The sequence below is a fragment of the Delphinapterus leucas genome, chromosome 15 (assembly GCF_059928025.1).
Source record: "Delphinapterus leucas isolate spDelLeu-1000000601 "Yukka" chromosome 15, BTC_Dleu_Yukka2, whole genome shotgun sequence".
NCBI classification, from domain to species: Eukaryota; Metazoa; Chordata; class Mammalia; order Artiodactyla; family Monodontidae; genus Delphinapterus; species Delphinapterus leucas.
Window position 1 is genome coordinate 64,022,573 of NC_143143.1, and position 27,994 is coordinate 64,050,566.

General features: G+C 44.6%; 1 protein-coding gene across 2 annotated transcripts in view; it reads left to right on the plus strand.

Moving 5' to 3' along the window:
• The window catches only part of ASIP (agouti signaling protein), a 194,310-nt gene extending 172,901 nt beyond the window's left edge, over window positions 1–21,409 (plus strand). For both annotated transcript variants that reach the window (XM_022592651.2, XM_089896731.1), the window contains exons 9-12: window positions 13,549–13,718; window positions 14,958–15,019; window positions 16,273–16,812; window positions 18,184–21,409. In XM_022592651.2, the coding sequence (XP_022448359.1) occupies window positions 13,559–13,718; window positions 14,958–15,019; window positions 16,273–16,449 (399 nt within the window). In that variant the 5' untranslated portion in view covers window positions 13,549–13,558 and the 3' untranslated portion in view covers window positions 16,450–16,812; window positions 18,184–21,409. The remainder of the gene's footprint in view (window positions 1–13,548; window positions 13,719–14,957; window positions 15,020–16,272; window positions 16,813–18,183) is intronic.
• The last annotated feature ends 6,585 nt before the right edge of the window (window positions 21,410–27,994 follow it).

The window sequence follows — 27,994 nt, forward strand, 5'->3', positions numbered from 1 at the left end:
GAGCCCCACAAATTAGGTAGCCTACCTGTAACTTACATCCTAGGAGATAGGAATGAGAAGGAAAATGGTCTCCCTGTTTTATTAGGAGATTGTAATGAAATACCTAGAACTATCCCCTGGGAGAGGATCAGGAACTTGGCACCTGTACTCCTGACTCAGGCCACTGACTATTTCCCAACCCCAGGCCACCAGCCTGGTTTGGATGTACAGGACCTAATGATCTCCCCAGTATGAGATTTGGCTTCTTAAGAAAAACTCTAGCCAAATAATTGATTAAAATAGGATAGAAATCTCAGTAATTGGCTTTGGCTATGCACATCTGGCTACCGGTGGCCTGACGGCTGTAAAAGGAAGCCACTCTCTAGGGCAGGAAATTCAAGGAGACTGCCAAAGGGGAAAGGCAGAGGCTGTATGCTGAATAGAACCATGTGAAAGAGGGAGGAACTGGCAAGAGCAGCACAGAATGTTTGAGCACTCCAGGAGCTGCAGCCCAACATTGGAAGGAGGCTGAGGAAATTAGAGAGGTTCTTGTTCAACAATAACTCACAAAATCATCCAAGACCCTGTGCAGTTTAACCACCCTCTTTTGTCTGCCTACCCAAGGCATTTATTTCACTTGTACCTCAACGCTAGCACTTCTCTCCTCATTTTTTTTTGTTAGTTATTTGTTTGTCTTCCCTGCAGGATTGAAAGCCATCTAGAGGCAGGGACTCTTTATTCATCTTTTTTCTTTTTTTTTTTCTTATTTTGGCTGCACCATGGTGGCTTGTGGGTCCTAGTTCCCCAACCAGGGATGGAACCCACACCTGCTGCAATGCAAGCGTGGAGTCCTAACCACTGAACTGCCAAGGAATACCCATATTCATTTATATTGAGCATTTAGTAAATTAATTCAATTGAGAGAAACATTTACTGAGGCCTTATTTTGTGCTGAGCTTAGGCACGGGGGCTAGGGGTAGTAGGGAGGGGATGAGCATGGAGATGAATAAGGCACAGGCTCTGCCCTTAATGAGTCTTCAATCTAGAAGAGACAGGCAAATGAACAAATCATTACAATACAGTGTGTCTAGGGAGGAGAGAATAATTAACTCTCCTGGAGGGGACAGTCAGGCAAGGCTTCCCACAGCATTCAAAAAATTTTTGTTGCTTGATTGGCTGTTCTAGGACAAAACTAAGTAGATAAAACATATTGCCACTCTCCTGCTACCCCAGAAATTATCAGCACTAATAAGCCTGGGTGAACATTAAGGAATGGGCCGGTACCCCATTGGAGCCTCCTAAGCTCAGCCTGGCCAGGCATTTTTAGTGGATGCGAATCACCAGCTGCCCAGGTGGATGAAAGATGTGTAAGGCAGTGGTATCCTTATGCAGCTGCTGAACATCTGGTGTGGGGAATCTAGGTAACTATGAATGAGAGATATTTCTTCTCTGGCCCTGACCCTCAGTATTTGGTACAGCTAGTTTGGCTGAGAAACTAAACCACAACAAAAATTGTGTGTTACTTCTCCCAGGTTTTGGCATATCAGAAACTGTGGCTGATGAGCCAGAAGAGTTATAGGCTTTGAGAGTGTTCCAGGGCAGAGAAAAATATTGACAATATCCTCTGCTCTCATGTGCCTGTGATTCAGGATGAGGCCGTCAAGTTGCAGGAACATAATATACCAAGAAGGGGTTTTCATTTTAGCTCCTAGAAGCTGAGTGGTTCTGAGTTTTTTAGGGGCCAGAGACACACTTATAGATCCAGAGAAAGCTATGGACCTTCTCCCCAGAAAAATGCACATATGCACAAAATTTTGCAGACAATTTTAGGTTAAGATTCTCTCCTGCTATAATTTCCCTTTCCTCCCAAGTATATGTTTTGTTCCAAAAGACTGGTCAGAGGAAAATCTGCCTCTGTCACCACAAGCCTATATGAGTTGCTCCTCCATGTTGGATGCATACCCAACACTGCTTTGATTCTAGCAGCTTCCTTCTTCACAGGGTTGAGTTTCACCAGACCCCTAGCCATTGGTGCTTGGCAGGACTGATGGAAGCCACTATTACAATCAACTGAGCCCCGTCTCCTCCCCTGCAGTGCCAGCTTGCTGGCTGCCCAGACACCCTGGTTTCCGTCACAGGTGCCACCAGCACAGCCCAGGGCAGGCTGTCAGGACTGCACCTCATTACACCTAGTTTGGTCAGCAGCTAATATTGTTCACTGTCTTCAAGAAGACCGCTGCCTTCACCTCTTCTACTGTTCTCATCTCTTACTATACCTCTGTCCCAGTAGGTGGTTAGCCATCCCCCATCACTGGAACATTATAACCCTTTCCTTTGCTTTTAGGATCAAGGCCTTTACCCTAAAGGATTAAGATATCAGGCTATCCCAGTGCCATAGCTAAGGGGATGTATACAGTGTACACTCGGTGTGCGCTGCATACTGATACACCGTCTCCTTACCTTACCATACTCAGAGATGCTCTGGACACTGCTGTCTCTCATATTCCCTCAGTCAGAGCCCTTACACATTAGTACTCATGTGCGTGCACATGTGCGTGCACACACACACATCAACAGCACTCCTGAGGTATATAAACCACTTACATTTAGCCATGACTTTCCATGCCCTCTTTTCCAGAGTTTAATCAGATTCAGTCACACTCATGCATTTATAAATCCCTCAACTCTTAAGGATACACAACAAGTGGCCTTCACAAAATCCTTCTTTGTGCAACTGCTTAATCTCCCCAAAGTCCAGGAAGCAGGAATCAGAAATTATGGATTCATAGAATTTAAAAATAGAAAGGTCTTTAATTCATTAAACAAATCTTTATTAAATTTCTACCCTGCACCTCGTAATCTGTACTGAGTCATGTAGTCCTATCCTCTCATTTTGCAGATGAGAAAGCACAGGCCCAAATGGGCCAAGGGTCACACAGCCACTTAACTGGCAGGTGTGTCCGTGTAACCTGATTCCCCTTTCTGGATTCTTTACATCCACATACTGAAGAGAAACTCGTCTTAAGTCCTAAGCAGTAACTTAAAGCGGATGATGGGTTTCAGAGGAAGAATTGTCATCAGTGATACCACAGATCAAAGAACAGTCTTTACCACCACAGAGTGGAAAGACAAATTACTCTTGAGAAAAGCAATTGCACAGGTAGTCATTGTTGTCAGCATTATGATCCTGTATTAATAGGTGGAGTGTGTGTCCCATGTTGAGGGTTTGTATAGGTCCATAATCCATTACATGAAATTGCAAAATCCCAAAACTCTGCTGTAAGTTTTTTTTTCATTTGGCAAAAAACCTGTCCTGAATTGATGTGAATCAATTCACAGTCTTTGTTTATCCTTTGTTTGTTTATCCATACCTTTTTGCTACAGAAGCATCAGTACATTTTTAATGGGTGCTTCCAGAGCCCTTATATGTGGTTTAATATAGAAGATATTGTTTTTCTAAAATTCTGAATCCTAAAAACAAAATCTGACCCCAAGCATCATAATATATCTAGGTATTATGGACATATATTACATTTAGAATATACATATCTCCCCAGGATTTGTGTAAGGAATATTGGTTCTTACCATCTCCCAATACACAAATAAGATTAATTCCACTGAAACTTCACCTTTCCCAGACTCAGTCTAGCTTTATAATTCCACTAAGTTACTTAGGTTCTAAGAAATTGTATTTTAAGTTTATTTCTTAAGAGTTACTTGCACAGCAAAGGAAACTCTTTTTAAAAATTAAGTCCTGTAGGAGCTCCCATAAGGTTAACAGCTGATTTCTCAGCAGAAACTCTACAAGCCAGAAGGGAGTGGCATGATATATATAAAGTGATGAAAGGGAAGAACCTACAACCAAGATTACTTTACCCCGGCAAGGATCTCATTCAGATTCAAAGGAGAAATCAAAAGCTTTACAGACAAGCAAAAGCTAAGAGAATTCAGCACCACCAAACCAGCTCTACAACAAATACTAAAGGAACTTCTCTAAGAGGGAAACACAAGAGAAGAAAAGGACCTACAAAACAAACCCATAACAATTAAGAAAATGGTAATAGGAATATACATATCGATAATTACCTTAAATGGGAATGGATTAAATGCTCCAACCAAAAGACACAGGGTCACTGAATGGATACAAAAACAAGACCCATATATATGCTGTCTACAAGAGACCCACTTCAGACCTAAGGACACATACAGGCTGAAAGTGAGGGGATGGAAAAAGATATTCCATGCAAATGGAAATCAAAAGAAAGCTGGAGTAGCAATACTCATATAAAATAGACTTTAAAATAAAGAATGTTACAAGAGACGAGGAAGGACACTACATAATGATCAAGGGATAAATCCAAGAAGAAGATATAACAATTATAAATATATATGCACCCAACATAGGAGCACCTCAATACATAAGGCAACAGCTAACAACTATAAAAGAGGAAATCGACAGTAACGCAATAATAGTGGGGGATTTTAACACCTCACTTACAGATCATCCAAACAGAAAATTAATAAGGAAACACAAGCTTTAAATGACACAATAGACCAGATAGATTTAATTGATATTTATGGGACATTCCATCCAAAACCAGCAGATTACACTTTCTTCTCAAGTGCACAGGGAACATTCTCCAAGATAGATCATATCTTGGGTCACAAATCAAGCCTCAGTAAATTTAAGAAAATTGAAATCATATCAAGCATTTTTCTGACCACAACGCTATGAGACTAGAAATCAATTACAGGGGAAAAAATGTAAAAAACACAAACACATGGAAGCTAAACAATACGTTACTAAATGACCAAGAGATCACTGAAGAAATCAAAGAGGAAATCAAAAAATACCTAGAGACAAATTACAATGAAAACACGACGATCCAAAACCCATGGGATGCAGCAAAAGCAGTTACAAGAGGGAAGTTTATAGCAATACAAGCCTACCTCAAGAAACAAGAAAAATCTCAAATGAACAATCTAACCTTACACCTAAAGGAGCTGGAGAAAGAAGAACAAACAAAACCCAAAGTTAGTAGAAGGAAAGAAACCATAAAGATCAGAGCAGAAATAAATGAAATAAAAGCAAAGAAAACAATAGCAAAGATCAATAAAACTGAAAGCTGGTTCTTTGAGAAGATAAACGAAATTGATAAACCATTAGCCAGACTCATCAAGAAAAAGAGGGAGAAGACTCAAATCAATAAAATTAGAAATGAAAAAGGAGAAGTTACAACAGACACCACAGAAATACAAAGCATCCTAAGAGACTACTACAAGCAACTCTATGCCAATAAAATGGACAACCTGGAAGAAATGGACAAATTCTTAGAAAGGTATAACCTTCCAAGACTGAACCAGGAAGAAATAGAAAATATGAACAGAACAATCACAAGTAATGAAATTGAAACTGTGATTAAAAATCTTCCAGCAAACAAAAGTCCAGGACCAGATGGCTTCACAGGTGAATTCTATCAAACATTTAGAGAAGAGCTAACACCCATCCATCTCAAACTCTTCCAAAAAATTGCAGACAAAGGAACACTCCCAAACTCATTCTATGAGGCCACCATCACCCTGATACCAAAACCAGACAAAGATACTACAAAAAAAGAAAATTACAGACCAATATCACTGATGAATATAGATGCAAAAATCCTTAACAAAATACTAGCAAATAGAATCCAATAACACTTTAAAAGGATCATACACCATGATCAAGTGGGGTTTATCCCAGGGATGCAAGGATTCTTCAATATATGCAAATCAATCAATGTGATACACCATATTAACAAATTGAAGAATAAAAACCATTTGATCATCTCAATAGATGCAGAAAAAGCTTTTGACAAAATTCAACACCCAGGGCTTCCCTGGTGGCGCAGTGGTTGAGAGTCCGCCTGCTGATGCAGGGGACACGGGTTCGTGCCCCGGTCTGGGAAGATCCCACATGCCGCGGAGAGGCTAAGCCTGTGAGCCATGGCCGCTGAGCCTGCGCGCCCGGAGCCTGTGCTCCGCAACGGGAGAGGCCACAACAGTGAGAGGCCCACGTACTGCAAAAAAAAAAAAAAAAAAAAAAAATTCAACACCCATTTATGATAAAAACTCTCCAGAAAGTGGTCATAGAGGGAAGCTACCTCAACATAATAAAGGCCATATACGACAAACCCACAGCAAGCATCATTCTCAATGGTGAAACACTGAAAGCATTTCCTCTAAGATCAGGAATAAGACTAGGATGTCCACTCTCACCACTATTATTCAACATAGTTTTGGAAGTCCTAGCCACGGCAATCAGAGAAGAAAAACAAATAAAAGAATACAAATTGGAAAAGAAGAAGTAAAACTGTCACTGTTTGCAGATGACATGATACTATACATAGAGAATCCTAAAAATGCCACCAGAAAACTACTAGAGCTAATCAATGAATTTGGTACAAAATTAATGCACAGACATCTCTTGAATTCCTATACACTAATGATGAAAAATCTGAAAGAGAAATTAAGGAAATATTCCCATTTACCATTGCAACAAAAAGAATAAAAGACCTAGGAATAAGCCTACCTAGGGAGACAAAAGACCTGTACTCAGAAAACTATAAGACACTGATGAAAGAAATCAAAGATGACACAAACAGATGGAGAGATATACCATGTTCTTGGATTGGAAGAATCAATATTGTGAAAATGACTATACTACAGCAATCTACAGATTCAGTGCAATCCCTATCAAATTACCAGTGGCATTATTTACAGATCTAGAACAAAAGATCTTAAAATTTGTATGGAGACACAAAAGACCCCGAATAGCCAAAGCAGTCTTGAGGGAAAAAAACAGAGCTGGAGAAATCAGACTCCCTGACTTCAGACTATACAACAAAGCTACAGTAATCAAGACAATATGGTATTGGCACAAAAACAGAAATACAGATCAGTGGAACAGGATAGAAAGCCCAGAGATATACCCACGCACCTATGGTCAACTGATCTATGACAAAGGAGGCAAGGATATACAATGGAGAAAAGACAGCCTCTTCAATAAGTGGTGCTGGGAAAACTAGACAGCTCCATGTAAAAGAATGAAATTAGAACACTCCCTAGCACCATACGCAAAAATAAACTCAAAATGGATTAGAGACCTAAATGTAAGACTGGACACTATAAAACTCTTAGAGGAAAACATAGGAAGAACACTCTCTGACATAAATCACAGCAAGATCTTTTTTGATCCACCTGCTAGAGTAATGGAGATAAAAACAAAAATAAACAAATGGGACCTAATGAAGCTTAAAAGCTTTTGCAAAGCAAAGGAAACTACAAACAAGATGAAAAGACAACCCTCAGAATGGGAGAAAATATTTCCAAATGAATCAATGGACAAAGGATTAATCACCAAAATATATAAACAGCTCATGCAGCTCAATATTTAAAAAAAAACAACCCAATCAAAAAATGGGCAGAACTAAATAGACATTTCTCCAAAGAAGACATACAGGTGGCCAAGAAGTACATGAAAAGCTGCTCAACATCACTAATTATTAGGGAAATGCAAATCAAAACTACAATGAGGTATCACCTCACACCAGTTAGAATGGGCATCATCAGAAAATCTACAAACAACAAATGCTGGAGAGGGTGTGCAGAAAAGGGAACCCTCTTGCACTGTTGGTGGGAATGTAAGTTGATACAGCCACTATGGAGAACAGTATGGAGTTTCCTTAAAAAACTAAAAATAGAATTACCATATGACCCAGCAATCCCACTACTGGGCGCATACCCAGAGAAAACCATAATTCAAAAAGACACATGCACCCCAATGTTCATTACAGCACTATTTACAATAGCCAGGTCATGGAAGCAAACTAAATGCCCATTGACAGACGAATGGATAAAGAAGATGTGGTACATATATACAATGGAATGTTACTCAGCCATAAAAAGGAACGAAATTGGTCATTTGTAGAGACGTGGATGGATCTAGAGACTGTCATACAGAGTGAAGTAAGTCAGAAAGAGAAAAATATCGTTTATTAACGCATATATGTGGAACCCAGAAAAATGCTACAGATGAACCGGTTTGCAGGGCAGAAATAGAGACACAGATGTAGAGAACAAATGTATGGACACCAAGGGGGGAAAGCGGTGGTGGGGGTGTATTTATACACTAATATGTATAAAATGGATAACTAATAAGAACGTGCTGTATAAAAAATAAATTTAATTTAATTTAAAAATTAAAAACTAATAATTAAGCCCTGTAATTCACTATATCCTTAATTAGTCTAGAGATGTTACCTAGTGACATCTCCTCACTGCCCATTGTGCAGTGGCTATTATTTATATTAAGCCTGCTGGTTGCTGTGATGGTGATAATTCCTGCATTATCAGGTGTTCAGAGGAAGTGATGAATGTGATCTTTGGGTCTCAGTTCATTCCCCCCAAACTCCAGCCACTCCTTTTCTAACTCACATTTCCCAATTACTCTTTCACTTCTTTGCATGAATTCCCAGCATGTTTTTTGGTCAGTTTTATGTCAGTCGTGATAAGGAAAACCCAAAAAAAATAGAATAAATGAATATAATGCCTCTCAATCAATGACATGACTTTTGTGACTTGCCTTAATCAGAGCTTTTCCTTAATCAGAGCTTCTCCCCAACCCATTCCACCATATCTCCATTCTTTCCTTTCTTTTTCTCTTTTCAAGTTGAATTTATTTCTGATTTGTCCTTCTAATTAATACCCACTGATACCAGAGCTCTGCTGCTTGAAAAAAAATGGTCTTGGGACTTCCCTGGTGGTCCAGTGGTAAAGAATCCGCCTTCCAATGCAGGGGACACGGGTTTGATCCCTGGTCAGGGAAATAAGATGCCACATGCCACAGGGCGACTAAGCCCATGCGCCTCAAGAAGAGAGCCTGAGTGTCCCAAACTACGAAGTCCACGCACTCTGGAACCCCCGCACCACAACGAGAGAGAAAACCTGCACCCCACAACTAGAGAGAAGCCCGCATGCCTCAACGAAAATCTCGCGTGCCACAACCAAGACCCGACGCAGCCAAAAAATAAATCAATTAATTAAAAACAAGAAAAAAGTTTTTTTTAAAAAATTGCTTTTGGAAGATATTGGGGATACAAAATAAAATCTTATACAAGATTGATCTTATACAAAAATACACATTTAATTTTATGCAACTAATAAAAATATTATCTTGCGATTTCCAATTATTATATTTCTTATTTGTATTCCAGGGGTTATTGCACTGCATCTTTATAAATTCTAGGCAGCATGGTGTAATAGAAAGTTTCAAAACATTATGATAACTACTCAGAATGGATATTTTCCCTCTGCCTCTAATAATCAAAACTTAACAATCCTAACTCTTGTCTCATTAGGACCCAGCCCTGTCCTAAAACGAATCTGAAACCTGATAAATTAATGACAAGTATTATTGGTTGGTAATGGCACAAGTTAACTTTCCCAAGTCACATTGGTCTTTTAATAAGGATCATCAATACCTTTACCCAAAGAAGCAGTTAATTACTTCAATCAATTAGTAGATATTGAGAGAGCAGACGTGACGTGCTTGCTTGCCTAACAGCCCCTCGCGATTCTCACAATCTAGACAGGGTCAGCAGACTTTTTCTGTGAAAGGCCAGAGAGTAAATATTTTATGCTTTGTGGACCACATAGGGTCTCTCTTGGGTTTTTTTTAATAGAACACTTTACAAACGTGAAAACCATTTTTAGCTTGAAGACTGTACAAATGCTACACAAAATATGGAAAGGGCAAACGAATACTGCAGTCATTAACAGCTACAGATTCAGCCTCAGTGGTTAGTAAATAAATGCTTGTATAACAAGCTAAGTACTGTGCTTAGGTCATAAGTTGTCAGGCTTAAGAAGTGGTAAAGGACGAGCTTTGTATGGGGACCAGGTAGTAGCCAAGCTTGGCTAGGATATATACTTCCTATAGGAAAAGATAAAGCTGGAAAGGAATGTGGAAGGCAGGTTGGGAGGGCTCTGGTGCCTTTTTGAGGCTATGGATTATGTATTTCATTTGGTAGTCAGGGTAACCCCTGCAGAGGAATAGAACGCTTGGAACCAGCAGCAGCCTCTTAATTGGTTTTCCTTCCTTTCAGTCTTGTCCCCTCCATCTCCTCACCCCAGTCAGAGGGATCTTTCTACAATGCAAATCTGAACAAGTCCCTCCCCCTATTCAAAACTTTTCATTCATTTTCCATCGACCTTAAGATATTGTTCAGGGCTTCCCTGGTGGCGCAGTGGTTGAGAGTCCGCCTCCCGATGCAGGGGACACGGGTTCGTGCCCCGGTCCGGGAAGATCCCACATGCCGCGGAGCGGCTGGGCCCGTGAGCCATGGCCGCTGAGCCTGCGCGTCTGGAGCCTGTGCTCCGCAACGGGCGAGGCCACAACAGTGAGAGACCCACGTACCGCTAAAAAAAAAAGATATTGTTCAAACTCCTTACCATGGTTTACAAGTCCCATCATGATCTGGCCCCTGCTTCCATCTCCTGTTATGTTTATTTGCCAGCCTTACTGATCTTTTCTAGTTCCTCAAATTCACCATCGTCTCTTGCCTTTGGATCTTCATGTATATGGTTCTCAGTGTCTGCAACACTGCCATCACCACCTCCACTCTCCTCTTCAACATGGATAAGTCCAAATCAGCCCTCTGTTTTCAGCTTCAATACAACATGCTTCAAGAGACCTTCCCTAGTCCATGCACTGGTTGAGGTCTCCCATAGCACAAGCTTTATTAGAATAACTTATTTAACTTGTCAGTCATCCCTGATAGAATGTAAGCTCTGTAAGGACAGGCATCATTGTGTATCTTTTTTTTTTTTTTTTTTTTTTTGTGGTACGCGGGCCTCTCACTGTTGTGGCCTCTCCCATTGCGGACAACAGGCTCCGGACGCGCAGGCTCAGCGGCCATGGCTCACGGGCCCAGCCGCTCCGCGGCATGTGGGATCTTCCCGGACCGGGGCACGAACCCGTGTCCCCTGCATCGGGAGGCGGACTCTCAACCACTGCGCCACCAGGGAAGCCCCTTGATCACTATTTTTACCCAAGAATCTAGCATAGCACTGGTTCATAGTTGGTACTTAACAAATATTTTTTAACTAGATGAATGAATGTAGGTATGAATGAATGAATGAATGAAAGGAAATGGGGCTTTATTTAAAAGGAAGCTTAGTCTGGTTATATGTTCTAGAGTCGAGGAGGCCAGTGAGGAGGCTCTTATGGAAGACCAAGTGGGAGGAACTAGGCTGCACGGATGGAAGGAATGGAAAGGGAGGGAGGGTTGTGAGAATTGGGGGGAGTGAAAATCACTAGAACTTAATGACTGATTGACTGGGTGTGGGCAACAAGAGAGAAGGAGAAATTGCTCTCCAAGCTGAGAGCCCAGCAGCATCATTAGAGAGAGAGAGAGGGAGTCCTGCTAGGAAGAGGGGTCCAAGTTACTGCTTGGGGCTGGTCACTGTGCCAGGTTCATGGTCACGGAAATGAGTAAAACATGGCCTTTTTGTTATCAAGTGGGAGAGACAAACACATAAACAATGTGATAAAGTATTTGACAGAGAACAGTACAAAGTTCTGAGAAGCAGAGAATGGAGGAAATTACTATGCCTCAGTCCCCAGACTTTCCTGATAAAGGTTTGTTTGGGTTAACTATTGCTGATAGGGACTAGAAACCTCTGAGATGGAACTACATGGAGCTGGGAAATGTAGGGCCTCAAAAAATGTTTTGGGCTCTAGGGCCTGAGGAGAAGTATTGTCCCACCACACAAAAAAGATGTGAACTGCTTGAAAAACCTCTGTATTGCCTCTTTCTGTTTATACATTGGGATTCTTCAAGTCATTGTTTATTTGAAGAAAGAGCTCCCCTGCTAAATGAATGCAAACCACTCACCTAGCCCACTCCCCTCATTTTACCAAAAAGAAAATTAGAGTCCATTAAAAAGAAAAAAAAGAATGGATTTGTCCAAAGTCATGCCTTTACTAATGCTTAAGCCAAGACAAGAACTCAGAGGTCCTGACTCCGAGCCCAGTGCTCATTCTGTTGACTCACTACCAGGCTTTGAGAAAGAAAATTGGTGGCCAGTTCATGATAGGCAAATAAATGCCCATTGATGAAAGGATCTGAAGGAATCAGAAGAAATGGAGTGAGGGCTGAGAGAGGTAGAGGGCGAACTTCAAAAGGAAGGGATTGTCCCCTCTACCTTTAAGAAGTTTAGAATGAGGTTGGGGGCTGGCTATTTGGGTCCTCCTTCTCCTGGAATGTAACAGAAATGGAGAAAATTTTACTCTAAGCAATCTGAGGGCTGGGAGGAAAAGGCTAGAAATTGCCAGGCTGAGCCCAGGAATGCGCAGGACCAGCACGAGCAGATTGTTTTATTCTCTTCTCACCCACTATGCCTTATGGTAGGGCCAGAGAACCTTAGGAAAGCAGTCTCAGCTTTTTCCCAGACCAGAAAGAACACGCACAGGGTGGGTGAGGAGTAGGGATTCCACACTCAGAGAAGATGAAGATGCTGTTGAAGCTGTGAGCCCTCACTAAGCCAAACCTAGACATTCGTGGGAAGAAATCCGCTCTGGGATCTGTCTGGTTCATCAAAATCCAGCTAGAAATAAATCGATAAATATAGTTAGCCTATTTGAACAGGTCCATCCTATCCTCCTGACGCAAACCATATCTGCATTTATTTCCTCTGGATGTCGGAATATAGCATATGCAATGACTTACACACTTGTCCAAAAAAGCCATTTATCCCTACACCGTCTCGTTCAGTCTTAACTCATGAGCCTTATTCTCTGCACTTCAGTAAGACCTCTGCCACTGTGAGGCATTACTGGGAACCTTTCAACAACTCTGCCCAAGCCTAGGGTCTCCTGGGGCCACTGACTTAAAAAAACCCAGCGCCCCACCCTCTGGAAGGCAGAGACCAATTGCAATGCATTCCTTTTCTCCTTACTTCAATCTCCCTCCCTTTTTTTTAAAAAAAATAATTAACTAATTTATTTATTTATTTATTTATTTATGGCTGTGTTGGGTCTTCATTGCTGCGCGTGGGCTTTCTCTAGTTGGGGCAAGTGGGAGCTACTCTTCATTGCTGTGCACGGCCTTCTCGTTGTGGTGGCTTCTCTTGTTGCGGAGCACAGGCTCTAGGCGTGCGGGCTTCAGTAGTTGTGGCTCATGGGCTCAGTAGTTGTGGCTCACAGGCTTAGTTGCTCCACAGCATGTGGGATGTTCCTGGACCAGGGCTCGAACCCATGTCCCCTGCATTGGCAGGCAGGTTCTTAACCACTGCACCCCCAGAGAAGTCCCTCCCTCCCTTTCTTGTCTTTCTTTCTTCCTCTCCCATCTCCTTTTCTCTCTTCTTCCTTCATCAGTTCCCCTTCCCTGTCCTAAGCCTTACTGGTCCTCCAGCTCCCCTGGGACACTGGGGTGTGGAATGGGGTCAGAGCACCAGCCCAAAGAAAGCAGGAGGGCACATCCATTTGCCAGGACCCCTGGCCCACCTGACTGCCTTCTCTGTCCCACTCAGGCCTCCCGGAATGGATGTCACACGCCTCCTCCTGGCTACCCTGCTGGTATGCCTGTGCTTCCTCACTGCCTACAGCCACCTGGCACCTGAGGAAAAGCCCAGAGATGAAAGGAGCCTAAGGAGCAACTCTTCCATGAACCTGTTGGATTTCCCTTCTGTCTCTATTGTGGGTAGGTAGCCTAGCCTGGGGCCCAGCCTCCAGGCTCTGGCCCAAGAGAACTGCAGGTTGTCAAACACACTCCCCAAGCTGATACCAGGATCTACTGCCATAGGTCAGAGCTCCTTCGTGCTCATTCCTCAAAACAATCCTGGAGGAATAAAGTGCCCCTTAACTCATTTGGTTTAGGAAAGCCCTGCCTGCCACCAATCGAATACGCAGCTTAGCATGTTAGAGGCTCTGAGAAACCTTAAAGTCATGACAATTGGTGAATTTGGTTTAACTTACCATTTCTGAAACTTAATGAGTCATGGAACTCCTATCAATGGTAAAAATTTTAGGAAATGCTGCAGAATATAACCAAGTCTGGGATGAACTAGTCCTTTCATGCCAGGGTTGAGAATTGAAAATGACTGCTTGGGAGACAGTATCGGGGCATTAGAGCCTGGCATGGAGATCTTCTGGCTCAACTTCATCTGACAATAATAATAATAACATATATACTTATTTTGTGCTAGGCACTGTGAAGTGAGTATTATTTTTATTCCTATTTTATTTCACAGCTAAGTAAATTAAGTCTTAGAAAAGTTAACTAACACACAGTTCTTAATTGGCAGAGCCAGAATTCAAACCCAGGTGTTTAACTCCAGAACCTAAGCTCAAAACTAATGTTCCTTGCTGACTTGTCTCTCACTTCAAAAAGAGGATATTCTAGATATATCAGGGAAGGGACTGGGGCACATTAACATTGATTGATCACCTTCAATGTGTCAGATTTTCTGCTTTATAAACATACCTCATTTATCCTCAAGACAACTCTTCAAGGTAGGTATTACAGTATCCTACTTGCAGATGAGAAAACTGAGTCTTAAGGAGATTAAGTAGGTTGCTCAAGGCCACAAAGCTGTTATATCGCAGAGTCAGGATTCAAATCAGGTATGCCTGGCTCCAAAGCTCTGAGAAATGGAAAATAGGGATACAGGAAAAACAAGTCCATCCATGTACAAGACACTGAGTCCATTTTCCAGAGCCACCTTTGCTTTCCTTCAGAGGACTCAGCTCTCAGTCTCTGGCTCCAGGTCTGCAGCCAGGCTAACAAGAACCTGCTGGCCTAAGTCCCAAGATGTGATCTATCCAGCCAACCCTTCATCTTCTCCCCTACCCTGGGGCTTCCTGGAGCCCCCTCTGCTCCTCCCACTTCATTGCAGCTCAGGGCCCTCAGAGACTGGCTTTGCTCCTTCTCTCTTTGAAGCACAGAACAAGAAATCCAAAAAGATCAGCAGAAAAGAAGCGGAAAAAAAAAGATCTTCCAAGGTAGGCCTGGGAGCTCACATTGTTGGGGTGGGACTGGACTTAAAGGGAGAGGATCCCCAAGCTCTGGCTAGGAACTAATAAAAGATTTCCCAGGCCTACATGCCCACAAGAAACTGAAAGCTACCAAAACTTCCTGGCCTCAAGCCCTGAACCAGACCCCCAGGAGCTGAGGCCCAGAAAGCTAAGGTTCACTGAGCAAAATAGCTTACCTGCTAAAAAGCATCTTCCTATACTAGCTCACACCCTGCCTGAAATTTCACCATCACTCATTCTCTTGGATGAATTCAATGTTTCCCAAACCTCAGTCATTTCAGAACCATTTCCACAACTTCTACCATATCTGAGTTTCACCTATTTAATATATTTGTTTAAAATTAAAACTTTAATTTTAAAACTTTTCTATCATGGTTATATAGTTATTTAAAAACCTATATAACCAATATAGAAAACCAGTATCACTTGACATAAATAGAAAGTAACCCTAAAAATAAGTAAAATGAAAATAAAACCTTGTTTTTTGAAAACTCAGTTCCTCAATTGCACTAGACACATTTCAGGTACTCAGCAGCCACATATGGCTGACTGGTGGCTGCCTGTATTGGACAGCACAGCAAAGAATGTCCCCAGAAAAGGGAGTAGCAAACTCAAAGCTCCTGCAGTAGGAACTCATTTCTTGTGTTCGGTGCACAGAAGGCAGTGTGGTAAAGACCGGTGGGAGAGGTGGGCGGGCCAAACCACAGAGGGCCTCAAGGATCAAAGTAACGGGGAGGAGGGTGTGCTTTAAGCCCCGGTGTGATGCCATCATAGGTCTTCTGAGAGGTCCCTTTTGTGCACTGGAGGTTGGACTGTAAGGGGGCAAGAGCCGCAGACAGGGGCCTAGCCCAGGGTAGCAGCGGTAGTGAAGCAGTGGGTAGACTCCAGATGTATTGTGAAGGCAGAACTGACAGGGATTGTGGCTACACTGGAAGGGGAAGACAACAGAGACGGTAGTTAAAAACGGTGGAGCTGAGTGGGATGCCCTAGGGAGAGAAGAGGCCAGGCCGGAGCCAGTTAAGTTTTGATGAAGTGGGGCATTGTTGGGGGAGCAGGCGGGGACCCGCTGGGGTGCCCTGTGGGCATCAGTCGAGCGGGCGGTGGGCAGAAGGTGGGGATGTCTGGTCGGGGGCCTCCATAGTCCAAGGAGTCCCCAGGCAGAGGTGAGGACGAGTGGGGCGGACGTGGACTGCTCGGGCAGCCCCAGCGTTTCCCCGCAGAAAAAGGCTTCGATGAAGAAGGTGGCACAGCCCCAGCCCCCGCCGCCTGGCTCCTGCGTGGCCACCCGCGACAGCTGCAAGCCGCCGGCGCCCCCCTGCTGCGACCCGTGCGCCTTCTGCCAGTGCCGCTTCTTCCGCAGCGCCTGTTCCTGCCGCGTGCTCAACCCCACCTGCTGAGCGCGCCTCTGGGTGGTGGGCGGGGTGGGGCGGGGCTTACAGGGGCGGGGCTCCCCGGACGGGCCCTTCTGGGGCGGGCGATCTCTAGTAGGTGTGGCTTCCTAGAACAGGGAGTGGGCGTAGCTACTGACGTTGGGCGGAGCTTTCAGGAGGCGGGGCTTCAAGGAGACTTGGCTTGGGTTGGGCTAAAATCCAAATATATATAGGCTAATGAAAGGTGTGTGGCTGTTTCTTTAAAGAACCCGAAAGATCCTTTTTTCCCTTCGCCGAGTCCCCTTCACCGCAGAAGTTCCGCGGGCTGCGCACTTGATCTCTCCTGGTCCTGGGGAAACGTGGTTACCTGGCCCTGAGGCTGCCCTCCTGGTAAGCCCATCTCTGGGTGTGGCCGCCAGAGACAATGCTGCCCCCTTCCTTTAAGCCTGGGAACACCCGAAGCTGCCTCCAAAACCAGGGAGGCAGAAAGGAACCATTAAGGAACTACCTTTCAGTGTTTCACCCTTTCCCCCTTCTAAGAAGCTCCCCTCAGCGCCCCCAAAACAAGAAAGGCTACAACTCCATACAGAGTCTCACTGGGCTGTCTGTCCTAAGGGGTCTGCGGATACAAACTGGGGTGGCTGATTGTGACTGGGCATTGCTCTGGCCTGAGGACCCTAGAGCCTTAGGAGGCTCCCCCAAAATGGCTAGCCTAAGAGACAAATAAAGGAGGGCGGTAGTCTACTGGAGAGGTCTGAGGACCTCAAAGAATCAAAGGAAAAGCCATACAACAAGCCTCAGAAAGGATAGGATTCTGAGGGATATGAAAGGAGCCAGGTCAAAGTAAACAATGGGCAATGTTTTCAGGGCAAGACTATGGGATAAGTCACCTCCAACAGCTTCAGTTCTTGCATGGGACCATTCATAATTCAAATGCCCTAGAAAGAGAATCTGATTGAGTTTTCCCACTCCCAGGCTAAATGAACACTGATCATTGGTCCCTAGCCATTTTTAATTCTGAAAGCCTAGAGTTTGGGCTCTCCCAAGTAGGAAACAGGTGTTCAGGAATCCTTCCTCACTCCCTGCCCCAGCTCTGTCAGCCAGGAAGGAGGCAGTGGGCCTGGGCGTGGTGAGTAGGCAGCAACTTTTGTCCTGGATTATCAGGGGCCTGTCTCCTGGTGTCCCAAACTGTTGCCTGAGATTCTAAGGGATTCTGAGTCTGTGGGAAACTGAAATGCAGCATTTTCTCTCTGGAAGGACCCTGGGAGGTGCTGTTTTGGGGAGAGAGGTGGTAAAGGTAGGAACAGGGTCTGTGTGAGCACAGTCACATGAAAACTCCCAGCACCTTGAGAGGAAAGGGTTCTAAATGACATCACCTACTTGCCCTGCTTGGCTGAGGGCATCCCTGCCAGTAGAAAAGCTGAGGTTTCACCTGTCAGCGTCTCCCAGAGCTGGAGCTCTTCCCCAAGGAATCACTATAAGAAAGAAGAAACTGCAAACGATGGTGATGTAAGAAGATAATTTTTTTAAAATAATAATAACAAGGCCTGTCTGTACATGAGAAAGAGTCTAGAAAGAGGCTATGTGACAGAATAATGCGGAGCAGTTGCCTCAGCCCTGGTAACCACTGTGTATCTCGGTCCTTGGAGGTGAGGACAGTGGGGCTCCGGGGTCAGCACAGATGGGGCCACCTCCCCTGACGCACTTGTCAACTTACAATCTTCCCTCTTTCAAATGTTTTAAAACTCCCTCCTTTCCAAGGACCTTTCTCAACTGGAGACCCTTGTTGTGCCTGCAGTGACATAACCAGTATGGAATGGAGGAGGCAAACATCAGACCCTGGACTGGACAGAGCTCAAGCCACCTAGATGGAGCACACACACAAAAAGATGGGTGCTCCAGGCTAGGCTGGGGACACGATTCTGCACATTGGGAAAGTCTGTGTTTCTCTGGGCTTCTATTTACTTGTCTGTAAAATGGGATATAATCACTCTTGCTGTTCTTGTTATAAATCTGAAATAGTGTTGCTTCTTATACCTTAACACAACAATCAACATACACACACAGACACAGAAAAGCTACCAGTTGCTTGTTTTTGTTTTCTGTCATTTTGGCTGCATGCCCACAGGGCAATAACCTTTTGTTCCTTGTACCACAGTTGCTGCTGAGTAAATGTCATCAGTAATTAGAATATTGGGAATATACTGCAGCCGCGGCTCCTGTGTTTTCCAGACATTGCTCACCTACCAGGCACCATTTGGCCCCCTATGAGTGAGGCCAGAGATGCAAAGCCAAAGACCCGGTCCATTAGTGACAAAACCACTAGGCTGCTGAGTCCAAACAACTGCATGGAAGCCCAACCCATTCACTCATTCAGCAAATGTGTATTGAGCACGTACTAGGTGCCAGGCATTGTGCCAGGTGCTGTGAATACTGTGGTGAACAAGTCCAGTCCTCTCTTTACAGAGCTCATGGTCCAGTGGACCATGACCACCAGCCCTTGTTAAAGGTAAGAACCATTGTTAGCATGTTTGGTCTGTTCCCTCAGACTCTCAGTTCTTAACTTCTGTTGACTCAGATCCCTGGTTAGGTATTTATCTGCCCAAGTTCCCTTTCAGCTTGAGAGCCTAAGATTCATCCACCTTTTCAGAATTCCTCCTCAAGCCTTAGGGTCCTGAGTGAATGGTTCTGGGTCTCTGCAAAAATCCTGCCTGAGTGACCAGAATTGAAATACATCTGTGACTCAGAGTTGTGAAGATCTGGGACACACACACCCTATTTCCCACACCATTATTCATATTTCTCTCCCCCCTGCCCCATACACACATGAAGTGCAAAGGTGAATTCTGTCCTAGATATATTTGTTCTACTTTTGTGGATATTGATTTAGGATCATTTCTTCCTGTAGAGCATGGCCTTACACTTGTGCCAAAGTTCTCACAGTGTGGCCTTGAAGAAGCCACTGACCTCTTGATGCTACTACCATTTCCCCATTTGCAAAATTCGGAGAAAATCAGTCAGAATGTTTTGGTTGCAAACAACAGAAACGATTCTGGCTAGCCTAAGAAACAAATAAAGGGTGGCGGTAGTCTACTGGAGAGGTCTGGAGACCTCAAAGAATCGAAGGAAAAGCCATACAACAGGCCTCAGAAAGAATAGGTCCCTGAGGGATGCGAAAGGAGCCAGGCCAAAGAAACCAATGGACCGCGTTTTCAGGGCAAAGCTATGGGATAAGTCACCTCCAACCACTTCAGATCTTGCATGGGACAATTCATAATTCAAATTCCCAAGAGAGGGAATCTGATTGACCTGAAGTGTTACCCAGGAAAGGGTGGCCCATCTTGATAGACAGTCCCACAAAGTCTGTTCATAATGTGGGAGGGGTAATTCTCCAGTTTAAAAAAACCAAAGATACAGTTACTGGAGGGCAAAACCCACGACTGGCCACTATGAGAGAGCTGGTCTCTGGATTTATTCTGAGGACACTTTTGGCACCAGAAATTCTGCAACAGAATCTGAAGCAATGGTTTTCATTTTTTTTTTTCAGGAGAGGTACCCTTCCCTCAGTTGAATTCTTAAGGGGGAGCCCCATTATGTAATACACATTAAAGCAGTTTTAAGTTACTATAAGGTTGTAATGATGCACACAAAAATTTGAAATCAGCGATTAGAGATTAACTGTTGCCCTCCCATATCAGCCTCAGCAACCAGTTTGTTTCCATCTTTTGTTTTGGTTGCCCAGTACCGAAAAAGGTCTAATTCACACAGAGAAGTTGTTGCAAAAAGGTTTTAACAGCTCACCCTGTGACCTCAGAACAGTCTCCTGTTAAACAGAAACAGCAAGAGGTTTATTTCAAAATCTAGTCCAGGTGGTCTCCAACGTGTTAAAATTTGGTGCCTAGCACATTTAAACATGAATGTTTTTATTACTTTTAAATGGCTTCAAAGTTTTTCAAAGCAGAAGTTGAAGTTATGGTGCTACAGAAGCAATATACTTCAAAAACCACTACCCTGGGCTTCCTTGGTGGCGCAGTGGTTGAGAGTCTGCCTGCTGACTCAGGGGACACGGGTTCATGCCCCAGTCAGGGAGGAGCCCACATGCTGCGGAGCAGCTGGGCCCGTGAGCCATGGCCGCTGAGCCTGCGCGTCGGGAGCCTGTGCTCCGCAACGGGAGAGGCCGCAACAGTGAGAGGCCTGCGTACCGCAAAAAAACAAACAACAACAACAAAAAACACCACTACCCTGAGGGGTAGCAGATCCTCAGGACCTCAAATCCCTTCCTGGCTTGTGGACCACAGGCCAACCTAATTGGCAATCTTTGGATCCTTACTCTAAGTGCCTCCACCTGTTTGAACAACTACAGCTGTAGCATCTTCACCCACTGTCAAGAAATTACTCCCAGTCATACAATAGGAACTTTATAAAGGAATTTAACTCCAAAAAACAATTCCCATGTGTGAAGGGGACAGGATAGGTAAAGAAAAGAATTTAATTTTAACTGAATTAGCCAAACCATCTGTAGTGAACTTCAGATTAGTCTAGAATAAACGTGTTCCTCCCTTTCTTCTTCCATGCACGAAGTATATTTATTGTGAGGCAAAGGGGGGGGTGTTGTGGGACTGGGGGTAGGGCAGGAATGTCTTCTGTTTTCTCAGTAAAATCATCAAATGTTTATGTTCACTCCAGAAGAGTTTTATACCGATGGCTTGCAGAGAGACAGTAGCTATTGTCAGCTCCCCCAGCTGGCTATGGGAGTTGTAGACTCTGGGAGGTGGCACCGCCTAATGGTGATGATGATGGCGATGACGAGCATGCCTTCTTGTTATCTGCGGAGCCCAGCAAATAGCTTCATTCCCTTGACTCTTGAAGATTTTCACATCTTTCAGAGCTCCTCTTTGGACTTCCTGGACCCAGTGGCTGCATAGACTACCAGAGCAATAGTAAAATCATGACTACTAAAGAAAAATTAATATAATGATGATAAAAACCTTCCTAAATTACCTAATTTTATAAGATCACATTTACAAGCCATGAAATGAGCTGATTCCTCCCCAAATCAAAAACTAGAGCCTTATGACTTTGGGGAAAAGTTTAGTTTTTTGTGTTTTTTTTTCTTTTTTTCTCTCATTATTTATCCCAATGTCTATCAACATCTGGAATTCTGCATAATGTATACATGTCAGAGGTTGCAAAAGAAACGGAGAGAAGGGGCCTGGGGTGGGGGGAAGGGAGGACAGTGCAGCCCCTGAGGAGCTGGGAAATAAAGAGGGTTATTTGATAAGGGGAAGGGGGACACTGAATTCAGTGATCAGCCAAGGGCTACCCCTTTATAATCCCAAAGCAGCCTTGGTTTCCCAGTCTTAAATGATCTTGAAATTAATTGATCTTTGTCTAACAGAACCTCCCTGCCCCCACTACCCAGGAAGGTCTAACTGTACTGGAGCACCTCAAGTAATCCTCAGTAATTTCACCCAAACCAGAATCAGGGAGCCCCCTGCACTGGCTCTGAGATGAGTGCAGAGCCTCTGGAGGGTCCTGAGATGCTCCCCCTCTCCCCAGGATGCCTCTGAGGTTGTTGCCTGCCTTTTGCCAGGGACCCAGGTCTGCTGCTAACAGCCTGAGGCCTGTGTGATTTGTAACTATCATAATATCATGCTAATAATGTCTATTGATTGAGCAGCTACTTCATGCCAGGATGATACCCAAGCTCCCAAATTTGCTTCTTGAGGTAAGAATTATTGTAAATAAGGGAACTTGGGGCGCAGAGAGGCTAGGTATTGTGCCTAGACCTCACACCTCAGCGCTGGGATTCACACCCAGCCCACCTCATTCCAAAGCCTACGCCCTTAACCATCAGGCCACTGAAAGCCAGGCAAAGGAGATTCTGTCTGGCTAGAGCCGACACCTTGCAGGAGCCTCAGCCCCAAGGTTTTCTCCCATTTTCTCTCCTGGTGTCATTTCTTTTCTCCACCTCAGCAGGACACTTGAAATTGCCAGAGATGGCAACCCTGTTCGAATGGGCTAAAGGAAAAAAAGGGAGCTTTGTTGTTGTCACAGCACTAAACAGTGCAGTGGGTAGATCTAGTTAGCCTAAAGCATGGCTAGACTCAGGTCCTCTGGAATGTGTCACTCTGTCTCTCAATTCTATGTTGGTGTCGCCCTCAGGCAGGCTTCCCCTCATGGGGGCAAAGAAGCAGCTCTAGGCTCACATTCCTGCCAAGCCTGGGAGCCCTACTGAAGAGGGCACCTTTTCTCCATTTTCAGGACAGGTGGGTCTCTTTTACAGTTGCCACCTGCTGTGCAACAGGCACTGGGTGGGAGGGGTCGCAAGGGAACTTGTTAGAAATGCAAATTATAGGGCCCCATCTCAGGCCTACTGAATCAGAAGCTCTGGGGGTGAGCCCAGCAATCTGTGTTTTAACAAGCCCTCCAGGTGGTCCTGACACACTCAGGTTTAAGAGACACTGGGTTAGTGGGGATCTGTACAAGCCAGCAGTTAGAAGAGCCAGCAAGTTCCCCACAAAGAGACATGCTGAGGCAGGGCATTCTGTTGGACATACCGTGGGTGTACGTTCCCAGCTACTTCTGTTTCTCTCCCTTGTAATAAGGCAAGTATGAGAACTGTGAGTGGGGGCAATCAGACTATCAGGGTACTTAGCAGTGTGAATGTAGGTACCAACTATTTATGGAGTTGTCGGGAAAAGCCCACTGCCCAGCACCTGGGGTCTTTTGGGACCCCTCAGAGGTTGTAACTCCTCCAGCCAGGGAGAGGAAGCCAGCAGACCTGAGGGAATCTGGCTCCAAGCACAGCCCGCACTGGGTGCAGGCAGCCCAGGGTAAGCTCCTGGGATCACTGTTGGACAGTTCTCTGTATTGCACCACACCAGATTTCTAGTAAAAATCCTGAAATCTTGGGGTTGAATCTGGACCAACTATGTGAGCTATGTGCCTATCCTTGAGCCAGTTTGGAGAGTGTATCCATGAGGAACTTACTGAAGCTGATTGACAAGGCCTGATCACATAAGCACCCCTGGCTGCCTCCATCACTTCAAGCAGATTTCCTAGCCTTGTCCTCTGTGGTAGTCCTGAGTGGGTCTCAGGGATGAGAATCTGGATTCCTGAGGTTTCCTGAAACCTCAGCTCCCCAAAGCAGAGCCGACCCCTGCCTGCTGCCTCTTGTAGTTCTCCTGACATAAGCAGGCCCTCAAGCCTTCCAAGCTCATTACTTGTCTCCAACAAGACTTGAAAAGGGATTCCAGCACATCTAGCCTAGCAAGGCCCTCCCACCATAACCTGCCACGTGGAGGTGGGCAGAGGGCCTTGGTATGCAGGAAAGAGCTCTTGCCTAGAGGCAAGCAGGACACCTAGATCTGCAGGGTGACTTTGGACGTCACTTAAACTCTCTGGGCCCGCATTTCTCCATATACAGATGCTGGATTTGGCTCTATAGATGCTCTAAGTTCCTTCAAGTTCTAAGATCCTAAGATTTTTCTAAAGTACTGTTTAATTTTCTAAATATCCTAAATTTCCTGCCTTCCAAACAGCTCCTTCCCACCCAGTGGTGCCTGACACAGCCCTGAAAACTTGACATAAAACTCTATAGGGCTTCCCTGGTGGCACAGTGGTTGAGAGTCCGCCTGCCGATGCAGGGGACACGGGTTCGTGCCCCGGTCCGGGAAGATCCCACATGCCGTGGAGCGGCTGGGCCCGTGAGCCATGGCCGCTGAGCCTGCACGTCCGGAGCCTGTGCTCCGCAACGGGAGAGGCCACAACAGTGAGAGGCCCGCGTACCGCAAAAACAAAACAAAACAAAAAAACTGTTTATATATTTACAATAGCCAGGACATGGAAGCAACCTAAGTGTCCATTGACAGGTGAATAGGTAAGGAAGATGTGGCACATATATACAATGGAATATTACTCAGCCATAAAAAGAAATGAAATTGAGTCATTTGTAGTGAGGTGGATGGACCTAGAGTCTGTCATACAGAGTGAAGTAAGTCAGAAAGAGAAAAACAAATACCATATGCTAACACATATATATGGAATTTAAAAAAAAAAAAAGGTCATAAAGAACCTTTTCTTCAAGGTTCTTGAAGAAAAGACGGGAATAAAGATGCAGACCTACTAGAGTATGGACTTGAGGACACGGGGAGGGGGAAGGGTAAGCAGGGACAAAGTGAGAGAGTGGCATGGACATATATACACCACCAAATGTAAAATAGCTACTGGGAAGCAGCCGCATAGCACAGGGAGATAAGCTCGTGCTTTGTGACCACCTAGAGGGGTGGGATAGGGAGGGTGGGAGGAAGGGAGGCGCAAGAGGAAAGAGATATGGGGATATATGTACATGTATAGCTGATTCACTTTGTTATAAAGCAGAAATTAACACACCATTGTAAAGCAATTATACTCCAATAAAGATGTTAAAAAAAAAACCCCAAAACTCTTTATATACACGTTATATCACCGACCCTCAAAACAACCATGTGAGGTAGGTACTTCTGTCCTTGCCCAAAGTCACATGGTGAGTTAACAGCAGACCCAGGTCTCCTCCCTTCACAGCCCAGTCCATTGTTCCACAAAATCCCCCAGGTCTTAACCTCCCTTCTCACTTTCCTGGAAAAAAAAAAAATCCAGTTAGACCAGATACTATAGGACCCTTGGCCAATTCCTTCTTTCCCCATGATGCCCAGGCATCAGGAGTGGAGTTGGGGGGAACCGTAGACACATCAGTTTTCATTGTGGATACCTGGTCAGTGCCCAACATGTGACAGATTAGCAGATCTGAGATCAGAGGTAAGGCTGAGACCAGATGTGAAAGGAGAGGGTGTTTTTTTTTTAAAAATGAAAGGTTCTGAGAACTGGCAGGACACCTCCAAAGATGAAAGGAAAAGGCCAGGATAACAGAAACCAGAACCCCTAGGGGACTGGATGTGGGGGACTACATTGGATCTCACAGAGGGGACACCTGGAAAGGTATTTCTTGAGTCTGGGAGCAGACAGGTTTGAGGGAAGGGAGCATGGCTGCCATGAAGGATAAGGCGTTTAACCTCTCTGGCTCAGATGAACAGCAGCCTCCCCCTTTTCTACTGAGAAGAGCTGGGATTCTAGTCTCAGAGTCCTACTGGGTACAAAAGCCAGCTCACTCTCTCAAAGCCTGTTTTCTGAACTGTAAAATGGGAATTCAAGTCTCTACAAGGTTATCAGGAGGAATAAGTAAGTGCTTACTTAGAGCAATGGCTGGTACACAATTAGCTGTAAAAGAAATGGCAGTGGGCAGCAGTGGATCTCGGTCTGTTTTGACCATTGGTGTCATGATTGGTTGAGAGGTGGTTCCTGTGTCGTTTGTTGGTAATAATAGTTGAAGTGCCAAAGTTTTAAAATTATTTACAGCAGAGTCATAGCATACATTCATGTAACCTAATGCAACGTCAACTATATGCATGGAGAAAAAAAGGCTGAGAATTAACTGGGCAGGACACGTTGATGAGCATCCAAGCCCGAGAAAGCATGGGGAGGGTCTATTGATCCTCTAGTTTTCAGCCCTTCACGCCCATCAGACCGCAGGCCATCGACAAGGGTTTTGCTTGACACCATATACTTTTGAAAGTTAGACTAAACAAGCCCTTCTTTCTATCACTCAGACGCACTTGCACTCAAATAGTAGAAGTGGAGTTTCAATGCCAGATACAGCCAAGGGCATGCCAAGCATGATGCTGTGGACTCATGGTTGGGAAAGCTGATCTGAGAGGCAGGATTGGCCTCAATCTCCATCTCCTCATGTTCTCCCGTGTACTCAACTCTCACTCAGCTCTGGAGGAAGAAATACTAAAGAGAGCCCCATCGGCAACCCACTACCTTCTGTCAAAACGTCATGCCTTGAGTAGAGCAACCTTCACTTAAACACTCGCCATTTGTCTCACACAAGTGCCTGGCCCAGGACTCAGACCAACCTGAGGTGGGGTCCAGGCAGCACCACTTACTCTGTGATCTTAGGTCAGGCCATTTGGCCTCTCTGAACCTCTCCGCTAATTAATACCAGGTAATAGCCAGAGGCTGAGAATACAAAAACAAGCCACTGAATGTTCAGTCAAGTAGGGTTGTTTCAGGGATCTGTGCAGCTCAAGGATTAAAACTAAGGTCTCATCCTAGTGTTCAAGGGCTTGCTTTCCTGTCTCCCAGGCCACCTTTCTAGCCCTCTACCTCATAGCTCCCCCTATATTAAGCTCCCTGCCCCCTAACTCACTCCTGCTTAAGTTGTTCTGCTGCCCAAAATGCTCTTGCCTTCAATTCCTATTAAAAATCTTTAGTTCTTTCAAAATCCATTTCAAGGGACTTCCCTTGTGGTCCAGTGGTAAAGAATCCGCCTTCCAATGCAGGGGATGCAGGTTCAATCCCTGATCGGGAAACTAAGATCCCACATGCCACGGGGCAACTAAGCCCACGTGCCGCAACTACTGAGCTTGTGTGCCTCAACTAGAGAGCCCGCATGCTGCAAACCACAGAGCCCATGCGCTCTGGATGCGCCACAGCTAGATAGAGAAAACCTGCGTACTACAACTGGAGAGAAGCCCGAGTGATGCAACTGGAGAGAAGCCCACGTGCTGCAATGAAAGATCCCAAATGCTGCAAGTAAGACCTGACGCAGCCAAAAACATAAAAAGAAAATAAATATTAAAAAACAAAACAACAAAACCCAATTCAAGCACCACCTTTTCCCTCCTGCCTTTCAGTGCTGCCAGGCACTGAACTCTAAAGCTGAGCAGAGAAAGGGAAGTGCCAAGAGATGGCAAATCTGTTTGTATGCCTGCCTTCTCCTTCTAGCTTGAGATTCCTAGCAGGCTGGGGTTAGGTCTCAAACATCCCAGCAACCCCATCAGGCCTTCCATGAATGGATGACCCTTAGAATAGTCCCTAGTTACCCTTCCCAGGCAGGTTCTTGTTTTTCTCTGACTTCCAAGACCAGAACAGGGGTTCAGTAAATGACAATTTAGGCAAATAGAGCACCCCATTTCCCACCCACCTTCCTGTGATTTGAATCATGATGAGGCCAGTTGTAACTGTGGACTTTAGGAAAGACGCTTAACTTTTCTAAGTCTCCATTCTCATCCATAAGATTAGGATAATAGTATTACTAAGCTTGTTGCGAGAATAATGAAACTACAAAGCACCTAGCACTCAGGAGGTGCTCAATAAACAACAGTCCCCCCAGGAGCAATGGATCAAGCCAAAGTGGAAATGGGGAGAAAACAAAATTATAAATTGGAACAGAAAAAAATAAGGTAGAGGAAATAAATACAAACAGAGATTACAATAAATATAAATAGGTTAATCTCACCTATTAAATGACTCTTAGGTTGGGTAAAAAACAGGCTGTTTACAAAAGACACACCTGAAGACACAAGACTTCTCTCTTCATTTTACCCAGTCTTCCAAGCCCAAGGGTGTGCCTGCAGCCCGTCACCCCACACTGCAACACAGCAGACTATTACAGCACATCAGACTATTACCCCTTGGCTTACACCCTACATTGTTGGCAGTGGATTATCTATAAAATAAAGGCTCAAAA